This window comes from Plecotus auritus, assembly GCF_963455305.1.
Source record: "Plecotus auritus genome assembly, chromosome: 4".
Taxonomy (NCBI): domain Eukaryota; kingdom Metazoa; phylum Chordata; class Mammalia; order Chiroptera; family Vespertilionidae; genus Plecotus; species Plecotus auritus.
In genome coordinates this window covers 103,364,250-103,384,652 of record NC_137775.1, presented here as the reverse complement: position 1 = coordinate 103,384,652, position 20,403 = coordinate 103,364,250, and the positions used below count along the sequence as shown (strand labels likewise).

Sequence of the window (20,403 nt, the reverse complement as noted above, 5' to 3'; positions counted from 1 at the left end):
CTCAGCAGGGACGTGGGCACCGTGGGGACCGGAGCAGTCAGGCACACACACTTGTCTTGCCCTGTGGGGGAGTCTGTGCACCCCTCAGTATGTCTGTGCCTAAAGAAGTGCCACATTGACTAGCAAAAGCAAACCAAGTCCTATGACACGCAGCGAGTGGCACTGCCGCGGGGAGGAAGGGCTGTTCCTGCACTCGGCGCAGGTTTCCTTTTGTACCGGGTCCTCGGATTAGGCAGTCACCAGGAGCCCGATGCTCACAGCCAAGTTCCATGTGAAGCAAAAAGGTGGAAAAGGGTGTCCTGACACCCCTGCCTTGTGCCCTCGGTGCATGGATGGGTGAGCCTGGAATTAACTTCATAAAGGCAGGGCTTTGTCTGTCTGGCTGCAAGTTTTATAATCAATGCCTAATGTAGAGCTTGATACATGGCATCTGCTGTTAAGTATCCCATATAATAAAGAGGTAATATGCAAACTGACTGTCACACCCTCGCACAAAGATGGCCACCCCCATGTGGTCACAAGATGGCTGCCACAAGATGGCCAGCAGGAGAGGGCAGTTGTCGGCAATCAGGCCAGCAGGGGAGGGCAGTTGGGGGCAATCGGGCCTGCAAGGGAGGGCAGTTGGGGGCAATCGGGCTGGCAGTTAAGCGTTGATCAGGCTTGCAGAGGAGTGGTTAGGGGGTGATCAGGCTGACAGGCAGAGGCGGTTAGGAGCAATCAGGCAGGCAGGTGAGCGGTTGGGAGTCAGTAGTCCCAGATTATTAGAGTGATGTCTGAGGGGTCCCAGATTGGAGAGGGTGCAGGCTGGGCTGAGGACCCCTCCCCCCCAGTGCATGAATTTCGTGCACTGGGCCTCTAGTTTATTAATATAAATTAATTGAATACATTTTTATTTCAACCTAGTAAATTGAAACTTAAAAATTTAAACAACCTAAATATCCTTAGTTAAATAAGTATGATACATTCGTGCAATAAAAGATTGTGTAGCCGAAACTGGTTTGGCTCATTGGATAGAGCGTCATCCTGCGGACTGAGGGGTCCCAGGTTCGATTCCAGTCAAGGGCACGTATCTTGGTTGCGGGCACATCCCCAGTGGGGGGTGTGCAGGAGGCAGCTGATCGATGTTTCTCTCTCATCGATGTTTCTAACTCTCTATCTCTCTCCCTCCCTCTCTGTAAAAAATCAATAAAATATATTTAAAAAAAAAAAAAGATTGTGTAGCTGTATAAAATAAGTTCTCGAGACACTGATATGTGAAGATATCCAACATGCATGTTGTCACCATGTTTTTAAAGAAAAGGAGGGTGGGGATGCAGTCCCAGTCCTCACCCCAGGACGGCCCCCTGTTGCTACCTCCAGTGCACACCCGTGCAGGGTTCAGAGGAAACCGAAATTGGTGCCACATGGCTGGGAGGGAAATTTTTCAAAGTATATTATTTTATACCTTCAGATTTTGAAACAGAAGCAAATGTGCAAAGAAATAAAAGAGGACCAATTTTTTTTTAATATATTTTATTGATTTTTCACAGAGAGGAAGAGAGAGGGATAGAGAGTTAGAAACATCGATGAGAGAGAGACATCGATCAGCTGCCTCCTGCACACCCCCCACTGGGGATGTGCCCGCAACCAAGGTACACGCCCTTGACCAGAATTGAACCTGGGACCCCTCAGTCCCCAGGCCGACGCTCTAGCCACTGAGCCAAACCGGTTAGGGCAAGAGGATCAATTTTTAAGAGTACAACAGAGCTAGCTCTCTCATTTGTGTGCGATGTATTTCACACAGGTTAGGGGACTTATGCACCACTGTCCTGGGCAGCCATCTGGGCAAGCTGCCATTTATTGGGTGCTCACAGCTTCACCCGGGCAGCACGTTCACTCGCGTGCACATCCCTGTGGTCGCAGGATGCCACCGATATGCTGATGCTCATCTCGGCTGACCTCAGGAGGTGAGGGAAACACCCCATCCCACAGCTCTTTCCCTGTGACCTGAGGACTCAGAGATGGAGCCAGGCAGGGGGACACGTGAGGGAGCCAGGCTGCGGGACACGTGAGGGAGCCAGGCAGGGGGACACGTGAGGGAGCCAGGCAGGGGGACACGTGAGGGAGCCAGGCAGGGGGACACGTGAGGGAGCCAGGCAGCAGGGCGTGTCTGTTCTGGCTTTGGCTATGCTGACATCTACTAACCTTGCTAACCTCCCATGCTTGCCTCTCTGAGCATAGGTGGCCAGACGTCAACTTGTGGGGATCAGAGTCACCCCAAGTATGCCTCTGTGGTGTGTGGATTGTTTTGACCTAAAGGCAACCAAGACCCTGTGGTCTCGCGAAACTTCTGTCCTCGTTAGCTGCCTAGAAGGTGTTTAATTAGGGGCCATGTCTATAATGACAGATTATCAGCGATAACCCTTCCACCTGCCTATAGAACAGGCCAGCTTCTTGTTACTGACCCCCTGCTGCACCCCTTGATGCCCCACGGCCTCCCGGAGGCCTAGCCCTCGCCCTAGCTCGGAATGTCAGCAGCATCTCATTTTACCTTTCTGCCCTGAGCCCCTCTGGCCTGGGGGCCTCTGGCTCTCATGTGTCGGGGTTCCCATGCACACATATGTAATTAAGTTGGTCATGTTCTCTCGCTGTCTTTTCATGTCTATGTGACCATCAGGCCAGTGGAAAGGACCCTCCCTACAAGGCCACGCTGTCCCGACCTTCCTGACTGTTCTTCGGGAGCAGGAAACTAGCTCAGCCAAGGGGCCTGCTCTCCGCTGGGCACAGGCCTGGACCTGGACTTGCAGCAGGAGGGAAGGAAGTCAGCTGGGAGGAAGCCACGGGCAGTTTCAGTCATGAGGCATTAGAACGAGGAAACGAAGGCTCAAGGTTCCTTCCCCTTTAAAAGGCCAACAGTGATCCCGCTCCCTTGGCTAATACTGGGGCAGGGGTGGTGGGGGAGAGATACACGGCAAGCTGCTCCCTGAGGTCCAAGGAGTGAGCGGTCCGATCCCAGCTGGTCAGATCCCAGGAGCCCCTTCAAAGGCTGGGTCACTGGGAGGGAGCAGGGAGGGAGGCTGGTGCCAGGCAGCCTTCCCTCTGTAGCTCAGGGGGTGGGCAGGCCAACCCTGTCATCTCCTGGGTCTGTGGCCCTTTGTGTGAGTGCCTGGCAAGGATGACGTGGGGCCCAGCTGCAGGAGGAGGGGCAGCGGAGCGCTGCCCTGGTCTGTCCCAGGCGCCTTCAGTGGTGGGACAGGCCGCGTGCCGCCTGCCTGCAGGCCAGGGCCTCTGCTGGGCTGTCCCTGCTGGGGCTCTGCATCCCGGAGAGTGAAGATGGCGAGTTTCTGGAGCTCCTCTCTGCCCAGCCGCCTCCCCTGCCTCCTGCTGCTTCTCCAGTTGCCTTCTAGCCACGCAGGTAAGGCTGATCCTGATTCCTGCCCCGAGAGCAAGGCTGGTTTTCCTGGCTCGCCTCCTCTCACTCCTCCTCCAGTTACTGTGCAGATTCTCCTTCTGAGACACAGATGTCCGACATGGGTGCCCTCCTCAGAAAACACCTGTGGTTTCCTGCAGCTTTCGGGACAGGGCCCTGCCTCCTTGCCAGGACCCTCCCGCCAGGCTCTCCTGGAGGCGCGCCTCCTGGCTGCTTGGCTTTGGTCTCTCCCCCAGCAAACAGGGACGTGACAGTAACAGCCTCTTGGAGTGGCCATCGGGGTCAGGGAGACAAGGTCCATGCCAGCTTAGTGGTCCCGATCCTAAAAAAGCCGCGGTCAGTCAGTGTCGCGTGGGGGTAGCATCGTATCAGGTTGAGTGCTCCGTTCCCACGGCCAGGAGCTGGTGAGTTTCTGTAGAGGTGCCCTGTGCACGTCCTGGGGAGAAAGGAAAGAAACTGGAGACACCACTCAGGGAGCCCCTAACAGAAGAGGCCCGCCCTTGCCCTCCCGGGAACCTTGCAGTGAACGGGGGTCCCATCTCCCAGGGGCTCCGACTCTAATGGGGGAGACACGTTCCCTGTGGGAACAGGCCAGGCGCGTGCAGGGCGCCCAGCTGGCCGGTTGGGGTCCGAGGAGACAGGAAGCGGCACCTGCGGTGCAAGGTCTCAGGAGCGGAGCGCTGGGCCGAGGGGGAGGCTGCGGGGGGGCGGGGAGCGGCAGTGGGGAGGGGCAGGGCCTCCCGCGGGGAGTCGGCCGGCTTTGGCCAAGTCCGAACCGGAGGCCCACGCCGAGCTGGAGTGCGGTGCTGAGGACGGGGACACAGCTGCGGGGGCGTCCCTTCCGCCGGGCCCTCGCCGCCCCTGACGCCCCATGGTGTCCCACACAGGACAATTCCGAGTGGTGGGCCCGGGACGCCCCGTGCGCGCCCTGGTGGGGCACCCCGTGGAGCTGCCGTGCCGCCTGGCCCCCGCCAGGAACGCCAGCGGCATGGAGGTGGGCTGGTACCGGCCGCCCTTCTCCCGGGTGGTCCACCTGTACCGCGGCGGTCAGGACCAGGCGGAGGAGCAGGCGCCCGAGTACCGCGGCCGCACGGAGCTGCTGCGGGGCGCCATCGCCGAGGGCCGGGTGGCGCTGCGCATCCGCAGCGTGAGGTTCTCCGACGAGGGCGGCTTCACCTGCTTCTTCCGGGACCACGCGCAGCAGGAGGAGGCGGCGCTGGAGCTGAAGGTGGAAGGTGGGTGCTCCCGCGCAGGCCCTCCGGCTTTTTTTTTTTTTTTTTTTTTGTAATATATTTTTATTTTTGCCAGAGAGGAAGGGAGAGGGATAGAGAGAGAAACATCAATGGTGAGAGAATCATGGATAGGCTGCCTCCTGCACCCCCACACTGGCCGAAACCCGGGCCTGTGCGCTGACGGGGAATGGAACCCTGACCTCCTGGTTCATAGGTCCACGCTCCACTAGGAGCGCCGCGGGCCTGTGGCTTTAATCGTCCTCTGGCTTGAGATGAGCTCCTTCAACCCAACACCTCTTGGGAGTCGCTCCATAGAAGCATCTAGTCCTCAGGGTCTGCTGCCTCGTTGCTCAGAATGGGAGCCACCAGAGCAGTCACCCCACAGCACGGAAGTGACTGAGTACGCGGTTATTCATCCGGGAACACCATGCAGCCATTAAAAGGATTGTTTTGGGGCAATGGCAGATGGCTTGGAGGCATTCCACAAGCATTGTTGAGTGATGAAAGCAAGCTACACTTGCCTGGCCGGGTGCTCAGTGGTTAGAGCGATGGCCTGCAGACCGAAGGCTCTCAGGTTTCATTCCAGGTCAACAGCATGTACCTCGGCTGCAGGTTCTTAGCCTGGGTAGGGGCACATGTGGGCGGCGACCAGTCCATCAGTCTCTCTCATACCAATGTTTCTCTCTCTCCCCCTCCTGCCTCCCTCCCACTCTCTCTAGAAATCAATGGAAAAAATATCCTCAGGCCAGGATTTAAAAAAAAAAAAAAGCAAGCTACACAATGACACAATGTAAAGAAAAACTAAACCTTATGTTTGTGAATATATTATGTATATCTCAGAAAAATATGTAAAGAGATCCATAAGAAAGTTAGTGTGGTTCACTTTGGGGGAGCAGAGAGGAGAATGGGGTGTGACACACCACAGAGCATGAAAGAAAAGATACTAATTATCCATGTGACCTTCCTGTAAAAGCACATGTACATGTACATTTGTGTACATATAAAGAAAAGATTTGTAAGAAACAAAAAACAAAATAGAAAAAAAAGAGATCAATGGAGGCAACAAAATCTGAAAGAATCCATTTCTGATTAGTTTGTGCTACTAGAAGACAATATGAATAATCTGAAAGTTAATCAAAGTGTGCAAGGGGGCTTTTTTCCTTCTTGTTGCTTTGGAATATCTCCTGTTTATTTGTTATAAACAAGGGGATTAGTCCTAAAAGAGTCAAATTGACCAAATCCTATTACAATGAATTCCAAAGTTGATGTGTCTGTGGTGTTTTATTAGATGAGAAACGTTATTGAAAAATATATTCCAACATAGTTGAAGGGAGTAAACCGATAAAACACATGTCTGAATGTGTCACCTAGAGAGTGTACTTCCTCTACTCCCTTCTCCAGAATTGCATTGTCAGTGTTTTATGTGATGGGTGACCTGCAATTCATTTCATTTTATTATTATTTTTTTTAATCCCAGGATGGTTAGATGTGGGCAAGGTGCAGTGCATGAAAGGGAAGCTTTGAAAATTAATTATTTTTTAAAAATTGATTGATCTTTAGAGAGAAACAGGAAGGGAGAGAGAAATATTGATTTTGTTGTTCTACTTATTTCTGCATTTATTGGTTGCTTCTTGTATGTTCCCTAAGGATCAAACCTGCAACCTTGGGTAGCTGGACAATGCTCTAACCACTGAGCTGCGGCCAGGGAGAAAGTTAATTGCTATTTAATCGAAAGACAAAAGTGTTGTGAGGGTGGGAGCCTCCTTTCTCCCCTTTCCTCCTCCCCACCTGCGGTGAAACACCAGCCAACCCATCAGACAATAGGCCACTGCAGGCTGGGACCAGAGACGGCATTGTGTGCAGGAGAACAAAGCGCTATTCTAGAGATGGTGGCAGGGATGTGAAGATAGCGTGTGTCACAGAATGCTCTTCAGACAGCATTTGTTGTACAAGAAAAAGTAACCTCAAAACCAAAACTGCCTCAGGGAGGGAAGATTTCCTCTGGATTGGTATCCACATTCCAACCTCTTTCTCCTGTTTCGAGTCTGCATGCCTAAGAGTCCATGAGAGGAGTTTTACAGCTAAACCAGTGCCCGCCTAGCCAGGAGCAGGGCCGAGGCGAGATTGGGCTCCGGTGCAGTGCTGTGCCAGTGCAGGTCCCAGATGCTCGCACCTGCTCCTCTGCAGAGTTTTGTTGTCTCTCTGACCTTATTCTTTCCTTGTCATTTTTGTGACTTTATTAATAGTTGTCTCTAATCCTTTCTTTAAACTCATTATTATGAAACCTTAAAATATATACCAAGGTAGAGAGAATAATGATAATGAGCCTCCAAGGACTCATCACTGCCCGCAATAGCTATGACCAAAGGCAAACTGCTTCACCTGACCCCTCATTACCTGCTTCCTACTGAGTTACTGAAGCAAGTCCTAGGCTGCAGTATCACTTCATTGCTAAATCCTTAAGGTGGCGGAGGTAGAAGAGGGTAAAGGGAGGACAAATGGTTCTGGAAGGATCCCTGACCCGGTAGCTCAGCTGGTTGGAGCATCGTCCAGATGTGCCAAGGCTGAGGGCTTGGTCCCGCATCAGGGCACATACAAGAAGCAACCAATGATGCATAGACAAGTGCCACAGCAAACCAGTGCTTCTCTCCTCCCTTTCTCTCTAAAATCAACCAATACATTTTTTTTTTTAAATATATTTTATTGATTTTATACAGAGAGGAAGGGAGAGGGATAGAGAGCTAGAAACATCGATGAGAGAGAAACATCGATCAGCTGCCTCCTGCACACCCCCCACTGGGGATGTGCTCGCAACCAAGGCACGTGCCCTTGACCGGAATCGAACCTGGGACCCTTCAGTCCGCAGGCCGACGCTCTATCCACTGAGCCAAACCGGTTTCGGCTCAACCAATACATTTTTAAATGGTGATGGAAGAAGACTTGACTTTGGATGGTGAAGCCACGATGCAATATACAGGTGATGTATTATAGAGCTGTACACTTGAAACCTACACTGAGTGGCCAGATTATGATGATCTCTGAATGCATAATAATCTGGCCACTCAGTGTATATTATATTGACCAATGTCATCCTCCAGGCTGGCCGGACCCCACCCATGCACAAATTCATGCACCGGGCCTCCAATATATACACACACACACACACACACACACACTGAGTGGCCAGATTATTATGTGTTCAGAGATCATAATAATCTGGCCACTCAGTGTATATTATATTGACCAATGTCATCCCAATAAATTCAATGAAAAAGAGTAAAATGCTTTAAGAAACTATAACCGCAAGACTATGATCACATTTTTTAAAATTAACAAAAATTCCTTAAAGTCATCAATACCCAGTCTGTGTTCAAATTTTCCTGATTGTTTCATAAGTATATTTTTACAACTGGTTTGTTTGAATTGAACCCAAACAAGATCTACACGTTGGTGTTTGCACTGTAGTGTCTCCCATGACCTAGATCTTACCGATTCCATCCCCTTGCTGTGTAACAGGGTGCTCTGCCCCTTGCACTTTCTGTCAGCGGACGGGTTAGATGCGCAGTCACCTTGTCAAGCACACTCAGAGGCGGTGTCCCTGCTGCTTTCCGTCAGAAGGTCCATAGGCCTCTGTTCTCTCGCTTGGTTACAAAGAAAGAGCTAAAATGTGAGCTTGACAACCATGCTGCTACCGGTACCCAGATAAGAACTTCAAAGTAGACTTGGCTGCATTTTCTTCTACGATTGTATTTATACCTAAGAATCCCTCCTGACCCATTTATTTATTTTTTTAGATGGACTGCTTTATTATTGATTTGAGAGAGAGAGAGAGAGGAAGAGAAAGAGAAACATCAATTTGTTGTTCCACTGCTTCATGCATTCATTGATTGTTTCTTGTATATGCCCTGACCGGATATTGAACCCACAACCTTGGTGTATGGGGACGAGCTAGTGGGCCAGCACCCTCCTGACCGGTTTAATGTTGTTTGTTGTGACTTAATTCCTGACGCTGATGGCAGTGTCTTTATCCGGCCCTCTAAAGCAGAGGACAGGTAAGGGCTGGCGGAAGCATGGCACATTGAGACTAGACAGGCAGAGCTCCCGCCCGCCCAGCAGACTCTAGAATGGGAAAGAGGTGGGAACCAGAGAGCTGAGTCCCTCCCTCACTCCCTGCTCCACTCCACACGCTCAGGTACCAAGTTCTGTGGGTCTTCCTGTTTCAAAGCTCCAGAAAAGGGATTCCTAACCCTTGTGTGCATGGAGCCCCTTTGGCAGACTGGGAAGGTGATGGGCCCCTTCTCGGAAGGGTGATTTAAATGCATAAAATAAAACACATTAGCACTGAAATAGTTAACAAAATAACAAGATATGGGATGCCTGATAATAGTGTAATTCCAAACTAATGAGACTCTTAAATGATATTTTGAGATTTCTGCAACATGTGACATGAAGATAGTTGTGGTTTTTATTGAAGACAAAGTCACAGGTTCTGCTTATATTGTAGTGTGTTGCTTACAAACATAATCGAAAGAAACACTGCTTTAGTTTCAGCGTTACTGACAATAAATACGCATCCTTTTCCCCATTTGAATTCACAGCCCTTTGAACTCCTCCACCTCCACCATGGCCCAGTGCCAGCTCCTGTCCTTTCCATTGCCCCTTCTACCATGACCTCTGAACTGCCCACCCCGTTCTCCTCTGCTCTGTGGTCGCCAGCTCAGGCCTGTCCCTGCAGGGGAGGGCCCTCTGCGCACCCATGGGGCCTCAGCATCCCTGGTTCTCAAAACTCCCCAAGATTAGCCCAACCTGCAACCTTGAGTGCTGCTGTTCCAAGCTCTAGCCTCTCCTTCAAGACTAAGCTCAGGTGTCAATTCTGTGCTGCCTCCTCTGAGCCTCGGTTATGTTCATTCCCTCACTCACCTGACTGTAGAGTGGGCGGCCTGGTGTGGGGTGCCAGCTGGCTGGCCTGTGCTCCCTCCAGATCCTCCCACTGGGTGGCCTATGCTCCCTTCAGATCCTCCCACTGGCTGGCCTGTGCTCCCTCCAGATCCTCCCACTGGCTGGCCTGTGCTCTCTTCCAGATCCCTTCCACTGGGTGGGGCCCGGCGCGCTGGCCGGCCTGGCGGTGCTACCCCTGCTCCTGCTGCAGCTGGTGGCCGGCCTGCTCTTCCTGGGCCTGCAGCGCAGGCTGAGAGGTATGCCCCGTGGCACGGTGCCCCCCTAGCATGAGGCATGAGCCATGCGCTGGCTCCCAGCACTTCCCTTCAATGACTCCTGGGTCCAGAATCCCAGGCCAGGCTCACGCAGCAGAGCGCTTTGTCAGGCCGCAGACCCTTGCACCCTGAGGTGGGTTTGCAGATGAGGCAGCCCAGGCAGGAGCGGGTCCATGTGCCCGGAGCCCGAGCCCTGCTGGCCCCTGGCCCCAGGGAGCACTTCACATGCAAGGCATGAGCTGGGGTCAGGCAGGGCTGGGCTCTTAGGGGGAATAGAAACACACGCAGCAGGTACTCAGAAACCCTCCTTCCATCTCCATTCAACACCAAGGACTGGGTTCCGCCGGAAATGGAGCTCCTCTTTTGCATCCAGAGCGTCCATCCCTGCCCCCTGCCCCTCCCCCCCATGTTCTCAGAGGCAAAGAAAGCTGCAGGACCTGCTTCCCCTCCCACTCCCAAGAGGATAGCAGCAAGAAGGGCTTTGGAGGGAGGGGGATGTTGGTGGCATAGAAAATGGGGGCTTTTTTCTCCCCTTGAATTCGTCCTGCATAAACAAGGCCTTCAGTCCACAGGCTGAGCAGGAAGAACCTGATGGCTCGGTGGGGCCTGAGTCCTGCTCCACTGACCCTCCAGGCCTCAGGGCCCCACCCGTCAGGCAGAGCCAACGCCCTCCCCCTAAGTTGTGAGCAAGGCCGGAAGGTGTAATGTCATGTAAAGTGCCGGTGCAAAGCAGCTGCTCCACTAAGTGTTCAGTTCCTCCCTTCCTGTCAGATGGGAAGTGGCTTTACATTTACAAAGTGACCCCGGCAGGGTGGAGTGCCCTGTGACCTGAGAGAGCAGCCGAAGGGTGAAGAGCAGGGGGAAGGTAATAAAATCTTGTTGGTTTGGGGCTTTGCTGTGCCCCACATTCTTTATCCCAATATTTAATCCAGACAATAGCCAAGTAAAGAGCTGGGCTCTCGGCTCCAAGTTCAGTGGCTCTTTCCAACCACAGCAAGCTCCCCGCTGGGCAGGAGGCACAGAGGCGGGTGGGTGTGGCAGGCCCAGGTGGTGCCCGCGCAGGGACTAACTGTGTTGCCTTTTTCCATTTTAGGAAAACTTCGAGCAGAGATAGGTGAGTTTCAGTTACCTTCCCTCCTCAACCCCTCCCTTCTGATTTTGGCCTCACCAAAATGGTCGTTCTCTCAGGACATCTTTGCCAATCCCTGAGTTCCCTTTAAAACTCCCAAAGCAGCCAAAAATGACAGAACATTTCATTCTTCTTGCCTTCTGTGAGCCAGCGTAGGCACCAAATCCGCAGTCCGTCTGTCTGTTTGGTGTCACTGTCAGGTAGAAAGAACTTTAGGGGATTAAAAAACAAAGGCCCAGAGGAGACAGTGTGGCCTCCAGGGCCCTCTAAGTCCCTCTCCATCTGTTCTTTTCAGAGAGCCTTCACAGGACCTTTGGTAAGTGCTGGGGTACAGGCGCTGGGTCTGCTGTGTCCCTCGGGCCTGGGCACCTGGGGGATCAGGACCCCTGGCTCCTGTTGGTCTCCTCTTGCTTTTTCTTTGAATAAGCACCTGCATCCAGGACGGGTAAGGTCGCTGCGAGTGCCGGGCACCACAGTCACTGCTGTTCGCTCCGTGGGGATCACACCACGTGCACATCATCCTCTTCTCAGGAAACAGTGGGCGGGGCAAACAGGACCTTTGCACAAATTCTCGCTGTCTAGTGGGGAGGTGCCACACATACATGAAATAACTGGAGAACCAAGTACACGTGTCACTGGCTGAACCCACACTGTGGCATGTTCCTGAGTGCAGGAGTACAACTACATGACTAACCCCAGGGGGCTTCTTGCAAGAGTGAAGATACCATGCCCCACTAAAACGTTGTTCAGGTCTAATGATGTCATTTCAAAATATTGATAAACATAAGCAATATTTTGAGACTTCTGCAACATGTTAAGAAACCCCATACAATATGGAGGGGTGCATAGGCATGGGGAGCCCCATTAATCCTGCTTGTTCTTGGTGGACAATTCAGATCCTCACTTCCTGAGGGTGCCCTGCTGGAAGGTGACCCTGTTTGTGATCGTACCGGTGCTCGGACCCCTGGCCGCCTTGGTCATCTGCTACAACTGGCTGCACCGAAGACTAGCAGGTGCAGGGGTGGGGCGCAAACAGGGCCACGGAGCAGGGGGCAGAAAGATGAACCAGGGCTCCAGATGCTGGGCTCTCCCTCTCTGTCACCAGGGCCAGCCAGGCTCCTCAGGGAATCCGTGGGTCCCATAGTGGAAAGGGGGTGCGTCCCTGCAGAGCTGCACAGGGAGGTGCGGGCGGGAGCTGGTCACCTCCCACCAGTCACCTACTTCTCTTTGTTTTCAGGGCAATTTCTTGAAGAACTAAGTAAGTTCATTCCTCCTTCTTATAAGCTGAAAAACAAAACAAAACAAAAAACAGGAAAGCAGCAAAAGAGAGGGGCTATGAGGCATGGAAAGCCCAGAGGACGGGGGCTGGGCTGCACGGGTGAGGGGACTCTGTGAGGTAGCAGCCATCTTACCAGCTGGACGGACAGCAGGGAAGGAAGTGAGGGCACCACCTTCTGTGCCCCTGGGCACAGACCCTACTCCTTCCCCTTCTGAGGGCAGCTGCCTGCAGTGCCTCAGCCCAAGGCCCTCACTGAGACAGGCCCAGGCGGGGCGGCCCAGAGGGCCTTTCCTCTCCCGGGTTTAATGGTTTCATGGAATTAACTACTGGCAGTTCTCAAGTTATTTTCTTCTCCTAGGAAACCCCTTCTGAGGGCAGCTGCACGGTGGCAGGAGCGGAGAGCCTGGCTGGGCCAAGGATCGGTCCTCGGGATGTTGCATCCATCAGGCCTCTTGGCTGTGGGCACCTTCCAACTTGCACTTCCAGGAACGCTCCGAATTCCAAATAGGACTCATTTCTTCGTTGTTGTTAATTTTTTTTAAGGAAGGGAGAAAAGTCGTTTGTTGTTCCACCTTCTCTACACACCCATTTGTTTCTCTTCTGTCATCTACTTTTTCCCAGCTGTCTTTTCTGTTTTTGTACCTACATCTTTCTTTTTTTAAATATATATATATATATATTTATTGATCTCAGAGAGGAAGGGAGAGGGAAAGAGAGATGGAAACATCAATGATGAGAGAGAATCATGGATTGGCTCCGTCCTGCACCTCTACTGGGGATCGAGCCCACAACCTGAGCATGTACCCTTGACCAGAATCGAACCCGGGACCCTTCAGTCCGCAGGCTGACACTCTGTCCCCTGAGCCAAACCAGCCAGGGCTGTACCTACATCTTTCCACCTCCTGCCTTCCACCCGGAAGTCCGGCAGGCGCTCGTCCTCAGACAAGCAGTGGCTCAGCGGAGCACGGAGGGCAGGGGCCAATGCCTCCCACAGCATGCCAATCGGCAATGACCTCAGTCCCAACGGGCTGAGTGGAGGGTAGAAGGGAAGGAACATGATGAGTCCAAAACATCAAAGAGCAGAATGAGCTGCAGAGTGGGCGCAGGGAGAGCCAGCTCCTGGCTGAGCTCTGCCAGCCCGGGGCCTCCTGAGGAGCAGGGGACAAAGGCGCGGGTGGCCGTCCTGCTCTGAGGCCCCCCTGTACTTCCACGGCCAGCAGAGGGGTCCCTCGACTTCCCCTCCCATCCCTTTCCTCCCATGTCCATGCCTATCGGAATACCACCGTTTTGTTCAACAATTCCTGCTTTCCGGTGTGAGACACAGAAACAGCTGGTGCTAATTACGTTTCCGGTGCCACTTCCTGTGCCTCTTCCTCCTGCTTCTCTCCACCCCGGCCTGCGCTCTGAGCCCGCCCTCAGGAAAACCACACAGACATCCTCCATCAGCAGGGCCATTTACTCGTGTCCAAGGCTCTCCCCGCCTCGGTGGCTTCTTTTCCTCCGCATCCCTTCTCCCGTACTCCCCTGCCGCCTCCTGGGGGTCCGGCTCCTCGGAGACCCACTGCCTTCCCGGCCACGGGGGGGGCGCTGCGAGAGGCCCAGCCACTGGCCCAGGACCGCCCGGCACAGCCCCTCTCCTCGGTGGCTTCCCCAGTGCCCCACGAGGGCCTCCCTTTCCCCAAAGCTGAGGTCGCAGACGGGGCAGCGGTAGCCCTGCGCCCTGTGGGCCTGCTGGTGGCGGAGCAGCCCGGAGGGCGAGCGGAAGGACTGGCCGCAGCAGCAGCAATGGCAGCGGCGGGCCTCCTGGTGCCGGGGGCGAGAGGCCTGCGCGCCGAGGGCTAGGGGGCCGGGAGGGCAGGGGGAGGCCCTGCGTCCAGGAGGCTCTGGCAGGGTAGCCCAGGGCCTGGTGCTCGGGCCGTGGGGCCCTGGCGCTGGGGCTGTGGCCGCGGGGGCCTGAGCTCTCACCACGAGCACCGGGCTCCTGCCTGCGGGCGGTCGCGGCCCAGCTGCAGGGCCCTCGGCTCTACGCGCGGCTTCCTGGGCCCTGGCCGCTGGCCCGTGGCTCCCCGCTGGCCCCGGGGCCGCGTGTGTCCGCTGGTGGCGCTTGAGCTCGGACTGGTCGCGGAAGCCCTTGCCACAGCGCAGGCAGCAGTGGGGCCGGTAGCCCAGGTGCACGCGGCGGTGGCGGCTCAGGCCCGAGGCGTCGCAGTAGGTCTTGTCGCAGAGGCCGCAGCGGAAGGGCCTCTCCCCGAGGTGCGTGCGCCGGTGGTAGCCCAGGGCCTTGGGGCTCCGGAAGGACTTCCCGCACTGGCCGCAGTTGTTCGGCCCCTTCAGATTGTGGACGAGCTGGTGGTAATGGAGGTTGGAGCGCTTGCTGAAGCACCTGCCGCAGACGTGGCAGGGGAAGGGGGGCCCAGCCCCGGACGCCGGGAGCACGGGGGTCCCGCCCAGGGGCCCAGCTGGGAAAGAGGACGGGCCTGAGCCTCTGCCTCCGGGCTGCTCCTCGCCTCCTGACAGGACAGAGAACAACACAGCAAGACTCACCCCGAGAGCCCGGCGCCCAGGCCTCCCGCCTCATTCTGCACCCTCAGCCGCACCAGGATTTTTCTGATTAACAGCAAGTAAAACCTGAACTGGAATCTTTCAACAATATCAGATTAAAATATTAACTTATAACATTTTTTGAAATCCATTTCCTCTCATTTTCCTAACATGCAGACTGGGACAGGAGAGAGAGGAGGTGCTGCTGAAAAGGAAGCTCAGAGGGGAGTGCCAGCCAGGCAATGGGCACGGGCGCCAGGCGGTCAGCCTGGTGCAGCCTCTCTCACGTCCTCTCACCTCCCAGGAACCAGTCTCCCCGACCCTCTGGGCGTCAAGTCCACCCCTTCCTTCCTTTTCTCTTGCAAGGACTTCAGCAAAGGGGTGCCCCTGACATGCAGCCACGTGCAGGCCCTCAGCCCCTGGAAGCTGGAGGCGCTCTGGCCCTGGCGGCTCAGTCAGCTTCCTGAAGCCCAGGCCTGGGGCGGGCGGCGCACCTGCAGGGCGGCCTCCTCCATGCGGGGGAAGGAGGGCTGCTCTCCACCGCTTCTCTTCTTGTTCCAGCTCTGCGACCAGATCTGGATTAGACAGGGCGGTTCTAGCTGCAGGGTGGGAAGGGAGAAGGAGCTGAGGTCCCCGGTGTGGCCCTTGCACCGAAAGGGAACAACAGGCTGCTTTTGTGTCCTTGGTGTAAGAACTAGAATCTGGGAAACACAGATGCAGGGGGAGACACTCAAAAGACCAGCCCCTGAGCAGCGGGTCTCGCCGAGCGGCCTGGGAAGCTGGCGGGATGAGGGGATGCTGCCTGCCCTGGGCGCAGCCATCACAGCACTATGCTGCCGCTGCCTTCGCGCAGGCTCTCAGCCCTTTCCTCTCTCCCTGGGCTCTGACCCAGATCTCACCCCGGGAGAACCAAGGACCAGTGAGGCTGCTTGAGGTGATTGACCTGCCAGGGAAGCCCAGCGCCCAGGGCCCTGGGACAGGCTGTGGGGCCCCGCCTCTTACCCACAGACACCAGGGTTTTGAAGGTCTCGGACATGACATCCTGGTAGAGGGCCCTCTGACAGGCGTCCAGACACGCCCACTCCTCCGGGGTGAAGCGCACAGCCACATCCTCCAAGGTGACTGGCTTCTGGAAGAGAGGGGCTCAGGGAGTCTGGACCCAGAGCAGACACTGGCCTCGTCCAGAAAGTGAAGGGAAAACCACAACCACGGAAGCAGGGGAAGTAGAAAACTCAGGCACAGAGCCAGCAGCAGTGATGTGGAGGAAAGAAAGTAAGGTTGGAGAGGAGGGAAGGAAACGATAGGAGCAAAGGCAGGGTTTACATGGAAAATAACCAGATTCTGGGAGCAAGCAGAAAGGCTGCGGCTCTGCTGGCCCAGGAAGCACTCGTAAGGGCGCGGTGCTGCTGGGGAAGGCCCTCGGCCCCTCCTGGTGCTGCTCAGCTTGAAGCAGCCTGAGGTCCCATCTGACCTGCAGACGGGGATGGGTGAAAGCTGCCGGGCCCAGGACACCCGCCCCAGCTGGTCTCCTCACCTCCACCCAGGCCTGCCACCGGCACTCCCTCTTCATCGCTGGCCGCGGGGCCTCCTGGTTGGGGTCGGGCTCCGGGCTAGGGCCGGTGCCGGTGCCAGGGAACAGCTTCAGCACTTCCATGGTACCTCTTCCTAGCTTTAGCCACTCCCAGACTTGCCCCCGGGGCTACCTATGGCCCTGAGGTGGCAGAGCCCGAGGGAGCGGCCTGCAAGGCCCTAGTTGGCTTGGCTTCCTGTGACAGACCAACTGCTCAGGGCTGCCTTCCTTCGGATCCCACAGCCTCAGCTCCAGAGCTCAGGGACCTGGCCACCCGGGCGCAGCTGCCACTTTCCAGGAATGCCAGGCTGGGCTGGGAAGGCACCTGCCCGTTTCTCCCTGCATCTAACCGCCGGCTCGTGCCCACCACTGGGAGCCTGAGGTCAGAGAGAAACAAACACATCAGCAAGAGGGGAGTGAGAAGCAACAGAGAGAAACAAAACATATGAGCACAGGGGGCGGGCAGTGAGGAGCAACAGCTTATTAGACAAAGGTGCCCTCTCCTGCTCCGTGCCAGGGACCTGCAGCACGGCCCTGCAGGTGACAGCTAACTCACCATTTTAACCCAAAGTGCAGAGGTGCTAGTCGCTCAAGGACACTCTGGGTCCAAGCCGAGACTGTGGCTCCGAGGGTGGACTGCCCGGTCCCAAAGCTCTCTAGAGCAGCACGGCCCGCCCGAGGGAGCCAGAATGGCCACACCAGCCCTGGCTGCACCAACACCTGTACCGTTTTCCTGATTCTGATCTGGTTTCATTGGAAAATGGGATTAAAGGAGACATGCTAAGATCCCATTGAGGAGAAAAAGATGGTTCTTTGGGTTTATATATACAGATCTTTGTAAAGAATACAGTGAGCTGGCCAGGTGGCTGAGCATCATCCTGTGCACTGAAGGGTCGCTGGTTCCATTCCGGCTCAGGGACATACTGGGTTTCAGGTTGGATACATGGAAGGCAACCGGTTGATGTTCCTCTCTTACATCAATGTTTCTCCCTCTCTCCTTATCCCTCTCTCTCGGCATGTCTTCTGGTGAGGATTTTAAAAAAACGAAGCCCTGCTGGTTTGGCTCAGTAGATAGAGCGTCGGCCTGTGGACTGAAGGGTCCCAGGTTCAATTCCTGTCAAGGGAACATGCCTGGGTTGCAGGCTTGATCCCCAGGAGGGGGCGTGCAGGAGGCGGCTGATTAATGATTCTCATCATTGATGTTTCTATCTCCCTCTCCCTCTCCCTCATCACTATGAAGAATAGTGATGGCAACCCAACATCAAGCACCTATTCAGGGCTCCCGCTGAGGCAGAACTGGCTGTACTCCCAGGCCTGCTGACAGCAGCATGCCACGTCTCCTCTTGAGATGTGATGAAAAGAATAAAGGCATAAAAACCTGTTACTTCTTTCACTTTTTTGAACAAGTGATGGAAGTGAACATGCCAGCAAGAAAAGGGGCATTTGACAATGTAGTTAGGGATGGGAGGAAGTTGACAGGAAAGGTGCAGTGCTGGGATGGGATGGGAACTGGAGTCCCTCCCCCTGTGGCTTCCTTGACGCCAAGCCCTCGGTGTTTCTGCCAGGCGTGCAGACCTGCTCATTCTCCCCTCCCGGCAGCTGTGCCCCAAGGCTTGCCAAACAGGCAATACCGACGCTTTAGTCAGGGGCACTGACCTCTTTTCCTTCAGGTCGTCAAATTTAAAAAACCGACAACAGCCCTGACCAGTTTGGCTCAGTGGATAGAGCATCAGCCTGCGGACTCAGGTTTGATTCTGGTCAAGGGCATGTAACTTGATTGCGGGCACATCCCCCGTAGGGGGTGTGCAGGAGGTGGCTGATGGCTATTTCTCTCATCGATGTTTCTAGCTCTCCCTGTCCCTTCCTCTTTGTAAAAAATCAATAAAATATATTTTTTAAAAAACACACACAAAAAAAACCTGACAACAGCCAACACAATAGCTGTCCGGTGTGAATGAATTAAAATTATATTTATTGTCAGATCAGCAAAAAAAAAAATAGTTTTGGTGTGCCACAGAATGTTAGGACTTAGTTTATGTGCCACAGAATGAAAAACCGCTATCCCGCGCTCCTGCAGAGCCTGCACAGGCCGCATCTCGAAGCAGCATCAGTGACAGCGGTCCGTCCGCAAGGCCCTGCCTTCCTGCCCAAGGAGACACCCACTCCCACCGCGGGTCCTCCACCGCCTTTGCCGGGGTCGGGGTCAGCGCCTTGCGCGGGCTGCGGGGCTCGGCGCGGCCTGTGGAGCGGACTGCGGGGCTCGGGCGGGAGCGAGGCTGCGGAGCCGCGCGCACCGTCTGCACCATGCTCCCGGCGCGGAGAACGGAGGGGCAGGCAGAACGGCCACCTGGCTCCTGTCCTGCCCTCCAGAACTCCATCCCCGAGCGGAGGAGTCGCCATTTTCCAGTCCTGAGGCACCCCCCGCCCCGTATTCTCCCTCTAACCCCAAACCGGCCAACAGCTTCCCACGGCACGTGGACCTGGCCCCCACCCTGTCCCTGGGCCGAACCAGCCCTCGGGGCTGCTCAATCCCTCAAGGGCCCTTCCCAGCCCCTGCCCAGCCCGGCCTTGGCCCTGGCCCCTGCGGGTGCGGGCCCACCCCCAGCACCCCGCGCGCCCAGCGCCCCACTCCCGCCACCCCACCCCTGCGCTCCCCGCGCGCCTGGGGCCGCACGCCCGCCCGGGGGTCTCCGGAGGGCAGGTGCCTAGAACCCAGTGGCTGGCCTTCTGTACCCTAAAGGCCGGCCAGCCCCCGAGACGCCCTTCCCGGGACCCCACTTTCCCAACACGTGCCAGGCGGGTGCCGGCGCCGGTTCCGCACTGCGGCCGGAGAGGCAGCGCGCGGCCACACCCCCGACGCCCAGCTGACCCGGGTCGGAAGCTCCCCCCGCCGGCCGCGCTCTGGGGCGGAGGCGTGCGAGACAGACGCCCTCCGTCGGCTCAGATCCCGGCGAGCCTACCGCCCCTCGGCCTACTCACCGCCGGGAAGAACGCCCCGGGACTGCGCGAGCCGCTCCAGCAGCGCTTGTTCCGGGAGGCGGCCACAGGCTCCGCTCCCTCACCCGCCCGCCCACCGCGCTGCTGCCCCGACCCGGAGGCTGTGGGCCCGCAGGCGGCGCGGGTAAGTCTAAGAGCCTAAGGAAGACCCGCCCCACTAGCCCATCCCTCCCTCCAGGTTACCTGGGGTGCCACCTAGCGCTAGGATCTTCCCTTATTCCCAACCTTAATTTACTCTTGGAAAAGGGGTTAAATTTTAAATTAAAATCTCTGATTAAAACAACCACCATCACCTAGAGCCTAAAGAACAGAAACGAGACCCTCACAGGCCCCCAGGAGAGACGTGGAGGCACATGCCTTCTTAGAAGGGCAAAGGCAAGGGCAGCGTACGCAAGCTTGTTACTGGGGACAGTCAGGTGCAGCCATGCGGAGCTGCACAGAGGCCGCAGGCGAGTGGGGATCCAAGGGTCCCCGGGGAACTCCACCCGGCTCCCCCTACGCAGTGTGCAGCCTGGGGACGGGGCTGAGGGCTGCAGCATCTCCACCCTTCCTGACAGGGGTCCTCGCCCATGGGGAGGTTCTTACACTGAGGCGCCAAGGCTAGAAAGCTGAACGCATAGGGCCTGAGCCACCAAAAGCTAAGAGGATAATTAGAGAGGGAAAATAGTCCTCCCCTCCTCTCCCCTCCCTATAAGAACCCTGGGTGTGAGCAGGAAGATAGATTGGTCTTTGAGAGGGGAGTCCACCATCCTCCCAAGTGTCAGCACCTGAGTAAACAACTTTCTGGCTTCTGTTTCGGCAGGCAGCTGAACCTGCCCTTCAATTACACGATGAGAGATGGCAGGCAGAGGTAGAGAGGACCATGACCAGGTAAAATTCTCCTTAGCTGGTACCTTACCACTGAGCTGAACCCAAGTCAACCTTTCTCAGTGACATCTTATTTAAATCCTCACCCCAGGACATGTTTTTATGGATTTTATACAGAGAGGAAGGGCGGGGGGGGGGGGGGGGGGGAAGAGAGATCAATGTGAAA

General features: G+C 55.7%; 2 protein-coding genes across 7 annotated transcripts in view; one reads left to right on the top strand and one right to left on the bottom strand.

The window, feature by feature from the left end:
- MOG (myelin oligodendrocyte glycoprotein) overlaps positions 1-12,941 on the top strand; it is a 35,649-nt gene extending 22,708 nt beyond the window's left edge. For 2 of the 5 annotated variants that reach the window (XM_080665242.1, XM_080665243.1), the window contains 9 exons: positions 1,784-1,946; positions 2,657-3,394; positions 4,297-4,644; positions 9,723-9,836; positions 10,948-10,968; positions 11,279-11,299; positions 11,880-11,996; positions 12,221-12,241; positions 12,621-12,941. In XM_080665242.1, coding sequence (XP_080521368.1) covers positions 3,313-3,394; positions 4,297-4,644; positions 9,723-9,836; positions 10,948-10,968; positions 11,279-11,299; positions 11,880-11,996; positions 12,221-12,241; positions 12,621-12,634 — 738 coding nt within the window. In that variant the 5' untranslated portion in view covers positions 1,784-1,946; positions 2,657-3,312 and the 3' untranslated portion in view covers positions 12,635-12,941. Of the gene's footprint in view, positions 1-1,783; positions 1,947-2,656; positions 3,395-3,645; positions 4,645-9,722; positions 9,837-10,947; positions 10,969-11,278; positions 11,300-11,879; positions 11,997-12,220; positions 12,242-12,620 lie in introns of those variants that run through there. The other 3 variants (XM_080665245.1, XM_080665244.1, XM_080665246.1) reach the window with 3 other exon arrangements.
- A 141-nt stretch (positions 12,942-13,082) lies between these two features.
- On the bottom strand, positions 13,083-18,837 carry ZFP57 (ZFP57 zinc finger protein). 2 transcript variants are annotated; one of them, XM_080665240.1, is made up of 4 exons: positions 16,338-18,837; positions 15,806-15,932; positions 15,298-15,402; positions 13,083-14,772 (listed from the first exon to the last, which is right to left on the bottom strand). In XM_080665240.1, exons 1-4 carry the CDS (start codon positions 16,455-16,457, stop codon positions 13,718-13,720), a joined length of 1,407 nt encoding a protein of 468 aa, XP_080521366.1. In that variant the 5' UTR covers positions 16,458-18,837; the 3' UTR covers positions 13,083-13,717. The 2 variants fall into 2 exon arrangements, with proteins under 2 accessions (XP_080521366.1, XP_080521367.1); XM_080665241.1 differs by having other exon boundaries at positions 16,930-18,835.
- Between the last annotated feature and the right edge of the window lie 1,566 nt (positions 18,838-20,403).

Excerpts from the sequence above, each read along its gene's own strand:
- ZFP57 (XM_080665240.1), bottom strand. The coding sequence starts at position 16,457 with ATGGAAGTGCTGAAGCTGTTCCCTGGCACCGGCACCGGCCCTAGCCCG. Across the intron at positions 15,933-16,337 it reads GGTGGCAGGCCTGGGTGGAG|AAGCCAGTCACCTTGGAGGA; the intron begins GTGAGGAGACCA and ends CCTCTCTTCCAG. Across the intron at positions 15,403-15,805 it reads CAAAACCCTGGTGTCTGTGG|CTAGAACCGCCCTGTCTAAT; the intron begins GTAAGAGGCGGG and ends CCCACCCTGCAG.